This window comes from Coenobita brevimanus, chromosome 9 (genome assembly GCF_032717465.1).
Source record: "Coenobita brevimanus isolate Jiangsu-jjx chromosome 9, ASM3271746v2, whole genome shotgun sequence".
NCBI classification, from domain to species: domain Eukaryota; kingdom Metazoa; phylum Arthropoda; class Malacostraca; order Decapoda; family Coenobitidae; genus Coenobita; species Coenobita brevimanus.
Window position 1 is genome coordinate 1,797,501 of NC_136962.1, and position 7,500 is coordinate 1,805,000.

A 7,500-nucleotide genomic window follows, 5' to 3' on the forward strand; every position below is an offset into this window, starting at 1 on the left:
AGGCCAGCTGACCACTGACAGGATCAGGGTGGAACTGGCCTGACAGTTGCCAGCAGCCAGGCACCTGAGACGGCTGATATCCACTGTTTTTAAAGAGACGACTCCCAACAAGAAGAGCCATGGCCTATAGCCGGGCACCAGAGATGGCCTACAGCTGCTAACCAAAAAGGTGTAGGCCTATAGCTTGACCATCAATTAGGTGATGGCCTATAGCCGCTCCTCTCCTGCACGGCGCCCTCCTTGCGGGACCTTGGTGATGGCCGGTAGCCGCACTGGCAGGCAGGCACAGGCCTATAGCCTCACCTTGCCTGAGTGCCCAGTAGGGAGTTGGGCCACAGCGACGGCCGATAGCCACACCGACAGCAAAGGGATGGCCTGTAGCCGCCCTTCGTCTGTTGCCCAAGGGAACCCAGCAACGGCCAACAGCTGCACCAGGGAGAGTCACCAAAGTCTCTCACTCCCTGTGACTCCACAATGAGTCAGTATGCTGTGCTCAGTCCTGCCCTCCAGCAGGAGCACAGGTTACCCGCCTGTCCACCCAGACAAAGGCAACCTCCAGGAGGACCACCACCACTCAGAGGATTGGTGGACCGGCCCAGTACTGTCCCTGGGGTTGTTCTCCCTCCGTCCGGAGGAAGAGGACGCCTACCTGACGGACTCCGGACAAGAGCAACGCCACAGCCCAGCCCAGCCCTGACGGCGGTGCCCTCAGAAGACCGCAGCCGGCGCCCCTCCAAGGACGTCCCTGGGACCCCCGGGCAGGCCCACTCCCCACCACAATGAAGGTGACACCCATCCTCCACCAGGCGCTTGAGTGAGCGCCTCCAACGCCTGGTCAGCCCCGGTCCCTAGGGCCAGACCCCAGTACTCAGCCCCCACAGAGAGGCTTTTCACCATCCACAGCTCCAGGTCCAGCAGAGAGACGACGCCCCGGAGAGTGGTCCCGTGGCCACAGGACGAAGGGACTCCCACAGGGCCACCCCTCACCCCGGGCAGAGAGCCGAGTCCTGGACTTCCCCTTCCCCCAGTGACACCTCCCTCATGAGAGTCAGCAACAACTTCCCCGTACTCAGCCTATAAACTCAGTGCCAAAGCAGTGAACGCCTCCCAACACTGCCTCACCACCACACACAGTGTACCAGACTTAGGGCTGATTCCACAGTAGTTTTCGTTTGTTTGCTTCCTCCCCAACCACACTTATACCTACATTTTATCCAGAAAGTTCAGTATCCACTTTCACTACCCCTGTCAAATGGTTAGGTAATTAAGATTGCTACATAGTTTAGTCACCAAAATCATCATATAATTCAGTCATAAGTCATTTACACAGTTCAGTTTCTTTCATTTGGGTGCTTGCAAACCACTACAAACAACTGTACAATTGGCCCTTAGACTCCTGTGTATACGACAGCCTGTGCAATGCCAGACCCAGTAATACCAGCCTATGTATTGAATGGTGTCTAGGAAACTGTACCAGACTGTCTACTCATTCCAATATATGTGTAAGGTTGTTGGCCGGTGTACTTATGCCCTGGCCATCTCGTTTGTCTTGGCCCTCTCCTGTTTGTCTTGGCCCTCTCCTGTTTGTTTGTCTTGGCCCTCTCGTTTGTCTTGGCCCTCTCTTGTTTGTCTTGGCCCTCTCCTGTTTGTCTTGGCCCTCTCTTGTTTGTCTTGGCCCTCTCTTGTTTGTCTTGGCCCTCTCCTGTTTGTCTAAGCACCGGTCTAGAAAGGCAACCCAGCTGCACTCTAGGTGTTCTAGGGACGGTAAGCCGACCCTTAAACACGTACCATAACAACAACAACAATAGTAATAATAATAATAATAGCAATGATGATAGTACTAATAATAGTGATGATACTACTACTACTACTACTAATATTACTAATAAAAGTAATGATGATAATAATAATAATAATAATAATAATAATAATGGTTTCCTGGTGTACAGGAAACCATTTGGCTTGTCACTCAGTGCAGAGTCAGCCACAGGCAGAAGGAAGAGGAAAGAATGAAGGAAAGAAAGACAGAAGAGGGAGTGTAAAGTCAGCCACAGGCAGAAGGAAGAGGAAAGAATGAAGGAAAGAAAGACAGAAGAGGGAGTGTAAAGTCACCCACAGGCAGAAGGAAGAGGAAAGAATGAAGGAAAGAAAGACAGAAGAGGGAGTGTAAAGTCAGCCACAGGCAGAAGGAAGAGGAAAGAATGAAGGAAAGAAAGACAGAAGAGGGAGTGTAAAGTCAGCCACAGGCAGAAGGAAGAGGAAAGAATGAAGGAAAGAAAGACAGAAGAGGGAGTGTAAAGTGACCCACAGGCAGAAGGAAGAGGAAAGAATGAAGGAAAGAAAGACAGAAGAGGGAGTGTAGAGTCACCCACAGGCAGAAGGAAGAGGAAAGAATGAAGGAAAGAAAGACAGAAGAGGGAGTGTAAAGTCACCCACAGGCAGAAGGAAGAGGAAAGAATGAAGGAAAGAAAGACAGAAGAGGGAGTGTAAAGTCACCCACAGGCAGAAGGAAGAGGAAAGAATGAAGGAAAGAAAGACAGAAGAGGGAGTGTAAAGTCACCCACAGGCAGAAGGAAGAGGAAAGAATGAAGGAAAGAAAGACAGAAGAGGGAGTGTAAAGTCACCCACAGGCAGAAGGAAGAGGAAAGAATGAAGGAAAGAAAGACAGAAGAGGGAGTGTAAAGTGACCCACAGGCAGAAGGAAGAGGAAAGAATGAAGGAAAGAAAGACAGAAGAGGGAGTGTAAAGTCACCCACAGGCAGAAGGAAGAGGAAAGAATGAAGGAAAGAAAGACAGAAGAGGGAGTGTAAAGTCACCCACAGGCAGATGGAAGAGGAAAGAATGAAGGAAAGACAGAAGAGGAAGAGAGGAAAGGGCACACACCCAAAGCAGCACTACAGTGAGTGAGTGGATGGTGAGCGCCCACACCTACCTTCCAATAGTAGTAGTAGTAGTAGTAATAATAATGATAAATTTACGATTAAATAAAACAAAGAAAACGGATCTCAATACCATCAGGGAAAACGAATGTAAACAAAAACTTTAAACGGGTAACTAATCTAAATCCTTCTCTCCCTTAATCCCTACTATTTACCGACTTATTACACTCTACTCACCTTCATCTGCCGTCAAGCTGCCATCTCTCCACCATGAGGATTTTTTTTGTCCTCCATAGCACCCATGATATTATTTTTTACGATTTTTAACGTATTTATAGATCGACTTTTTAAACTTGTTGTTGTTGCAAGTGACTGCTACTTGGAGGGAAGGAGAGGGAGAGAGAGAGAGAGAGAGAACTGCTACTTGGAGGGAGGGAGGGAGGGAGGGAGAGGGGGAGAGAGAGAGGGAGAGAGAGAGAGAGAGAGAGAGAGAGAGAACTGCTACTTGGAGGGAGGGAGGGAGGGAGAGGGAGAGGGAGAGGGAGAGGGAGAGAGAGAGAGAGAACTGCTACTTGGAGGGAGGGAGGGAGGGGGGGAGAGAGAGAGAGAGAGAGAATGTAAGTACAGTGTGTGTGAAGAATGTATGTGTGTTTTCTTTCCTTCCTGTGTGTGTGTGTGTGTGTGTGTGTGTGTGTGTGTGTGTGTTTCAGGGTCCTGCCAACTGAAGCCTCTCATGTATCACTCAGCCAATCCCTGTGCCCTGAAGAACATCCCTAAGGCATCCCACCCAGTGATAGGGATGGCACGGATTATCCTTGCCCTTTTGAAGGACTGGTGGAGAAATACTGCGAGGAGGAGGACAATCCCTTCAAAATTCTCGCCTCATCCTGGACAAGAAGAAGTGAGTGGAGAGGAGAGAGAAATAGGATCAGAAGGATGTGAGAGAGAGAGAGAGAGAGAAATGGGAGAAATGGAGTTCCCCCGAGCTAAGCCCTGTATTGGACTATATAGCCCCACTAGGGTTACAGGAGCGAGCTACCCCTTCCGGGACGGCAGCCCGGGCGAGGCTCGAACTTGCAATCCCCCGATCACAAGTCCAGCGCGCTACCACTGTGCTACCGCGCCCCCCAGTGGACAGGAGAGAAAAATAGGATCAGAAGGATGTGAAAAATAGGACAGACGCAGAAAATTTTAATAAACGTGAAGTATTAACAAAAAACTGGCACTACATCAAGTGAGTGGATGATGGTGTGAAAATTTTAATAAACGTGAATGAAATATTAACAAAAAACTGGCACTACATCAAGTGAGTGGATGATGGTGTGAAACAAGAAGAGAGGAGGACAGACACAGAGGGAAGAAGCAGGCAGCACTACATCAAGTGAGTGGATGATGGTGTGAAACAAGAAGAGAGGAGGACAGACACAGAGGGAAGAAGCAGGCAGCACTACATCAAGTGAGTGGATGATGGTGTGAAACAAGAAGAGAGGAGGACAGACACAGAGGGAAGAAGCAGGCAGCACTACATCAAGTGAGTGGATGATGGTGTGAAACAAGAAGAGAGGAGGACAGACACAGAGGGAAGAAGCAAGCAGCACTACATCAAGTGAGTGGATGATGGTGTGAAACAAGAAGAGAGGAGGACAGACACAGAGGGAAGAAGCAGGCAGCACTACATCAAGTGAGTGGATGATGGTGTGAAACAAGAAGAGAGGAGGACAGACACAGAGGGAAGAAGCAGGCAGCACTACATCAAGTGAGTGGATGGTGGCGAGGACTACTTACCTTGTCGTTGATGATCTCATAGCCTGCATTGCGCTGCCTGGGGAGTGACAGTACCCGAGAGAGAGACCAGAGCTGGCCGACCCACCAGACTGCGGACTGTCATTCATGTAACTGAAGACGTTGTTGCGGCTATAGAGCTGGAACGACCATTGGGGGGGAGGTCAGGACGAATTACCACCATCGTTATCATTATTATTATTATCACCTTTATTACCATCATCATTATTATTATTATTATTATTATTATCATCATATCATTATCATTGTCATCATTACTACCGTCATCCCTATATCATCATTATCATCACTATCTTTATCCCCATCACTATCATCATCATCACCTTCATTCCTATCTCTACTATCATCATCATCATCACTACCTTCATCCTCATCACTATCATCATCACTACCATCATCCCTATCTATCATCATCATCATTATTATTACAGTCATTATCATCACTATCATCATCATCACTATCTTCATCCCTAGTTGTATCACACACACACACACACACACACACACACACACACACACACACTCCCTCACTCACGCTCTCCCTGTCAGTCTCCCCCTTTCTTTCCCTCCCTCCATCCATCTGGCCATCTCTCCCTCTGTCTGTCTGCCTCTTCCTCTGTCTGTGTCTGTCTTTCTGTCTGTCTCTCACCTATGAAGTACTATCTCTGTCTGTCTGTCCCTATCTGTCTGTCTATATGTCTGTCTGTCTCTCCTCTCACTAACATGCAAACTCTAGATCTAAACACAATCTCTCCCTCTGTCTCTCTCCCTCCACTCATCTGTCTCTTCCTCTGTATCTCTCTCACTCACCTACAGGAATAACTTTGTGTGTGTGTGTGTGTGTGTGTGTGTGTGTGTGTGTGTGTGTCTGTCTCTGTCCGTCTGTCTGTCTGCCTCTCTCTCTCTCTCCACTCATCTGTCTGTCTGCCTCTCTCTCTCTCTCCACTCATCTGTCTGTCTGTCTCTCTCTCTCTCTCTCACCTGTGAAGTACTGCGTGGGGTGAGTGGGGTGTGGGGTGATGAACTGTCTGAACTATAGGAGTAACTTTGAGCCAGGAGTCGACTCAGTGGCAGGCCACTCTCCCCACTCCCTACACTGCCCTGGGGAGGAAAGGAGATTAATGGAGAGAGAGGGGAGGAAAGGAGAGAAGGGGAGGGGAGAGAAGAGGAGGGGAGAGGAAGGGAAGAGAAGAGGAGAGGAGTGGAGAGAAAGAAAGGGAAGGGAAGAGGGTGGGGAGGGGAGGGGAGAGGAGAGGAGAGGAGAGGAGGGAGGGAGAGAGAGAGAGAGAGAAGAGAGGAAAAGAGGCTATTAGAGTAGATTCTGTCTGTTGCTGCTGCCAGCACAACACTCATATGTGGTAACTTGAATGCCCACCACCCTGTCCTTGCCCCGCCCCTCCCTGCCAGTGAGGCAGGGCGGCACCTCACATGACCCTCGAGGAAGTAGCCGGTGTTTGCCTACTGAACGACCCCACTGAACCCACCCACATCAGAGGCGGTCATTTACACCTCACACTTGTCTCATCGTCTCTTGCAACCCCCCCACCACAACCCCCTAAAACCCCTTCTCATCCTCACCCACCAACCTTCCACAGGCAGTCCAGGATTAGCAGACACAGCTCAGAGGCCACAGGAGGGACGAGGCCCTCCATGGCTGAAGAGATACGGCCCCAGGTGCTGACGGCCTGACCTACTCCCTCCTTGCAAGATCAGGTCAGGAGGGCAAGTGTAACACCCTAAGCCTGATTAATCATTCATGCATGGACGGACGCCTCCCTGGATCATGGAAGACTGCCATCGTTCACCCCATCCCCACACCACACCTGCCAGCTGTCATGCCACCCATTTCACTCCTCAGCTGCATGGCAAAGACAGCTGCAAGGCTAGTTCTTTCTCGCCTCGCCTGGAAATAAGGTCCGCTGCATCCATGACTATCTCCCTGGCAGAAGCGCCCCACAGTGCCTCGCCTCATTTCTGGGTGAGCTGAGGCGGCCTTTGAGTTAGCTGACCCTGACACAGTCCTGACAGCACTAGGGGTGTTGATGGCAGACTCCGGGATACCACATTTCTTCGTGGGACGTGGTACCAGGGTCGCTTTCAGGGGCAGCTCCCCCCTTCCTACCCACACATAAATGGCAGCGTCCTCAGTCCTATCCTCTATCATTCTCGTTGATTGACCGGCATCACCGTACTCTACTACACTGATGACCTAGAGCAAGTCTTCCCCCTCAGGGCCCTCCTTAATGCTGCATTCTCTCTTACCCTCCCCCTCAACACCCATGCCCCCCCCCCTCACTCCTGACTCAGCTCACATTCCACCCTGATGGTCATTATTCTTCACTAGTTAACAAGCATACTAAATCACTTAAGAAATGGTGTTATGGAGCTTCCTTAACTGACAGTATGGTATAATGAACAGACTAAATCATTATGGAAAAGGTGCTAGGGAGCTTTAACTGACAGCCTGAACCCTGGACCTTACCGATGATGCCTTCTTTGGGACAGATAGATAGATAGGTAGATAGACAAACAGATAGACAGAGGGACAGATAGATGGATAGACAGATAGATAGGTAGACAGACAAACGTGAACCCAGGACCTTACCGATGATGCAGATAGATAGATAGATAGACAGACAGACAGACATAGAGGGACAGATAGATAGATAGATAGAGATAGACACAGGGACAGATAGATGGATAGATAGACAGATAGATAGATAGACAAACGTGAACCCAGGAGCTTACCGATGATGGCTTCTTTGGGAGAGCTGACTTTTGTTCCACACTGTCACAGCCTGCCATCAATCCTGTCAGC

The 7,500-nt window shown here is 49.6% G+C and overlaps 1 protein-coding gene across 1 annotated transcript in view; it reads right to left on the minus strand.

The window, feature by feature from the left end:
• The window catches only part of orb (polyadenylation element binding protein orb), a 23,741-nt gene that overhangs the window by 9,028 nt on the left and 7,213 nt on the right, over positions 1-7,500 (minus strand). The window contains exons 3-6 of the mRNA XM_080280062.1: positions 6,640-6,800; positions 6,269-6,382; positions 5,664-5,783; positions 4,665-4,801 (exon numbers count right to left, since the gene is read on the minus strand). Of these exons, the coding sequence (XP_080136188.1) occupies positions 4,665-4,801; positions 5,664-5,783; positions 6,269-6,382; positions 6,640-6,800 (532 nt within the window). The remainder of the gene's footprint in view (positions 1-4,664; positions 4,802-5,663; positions 5,784-6,268; positions 6,383-6,639; positions 6,801-7,500) is intronic.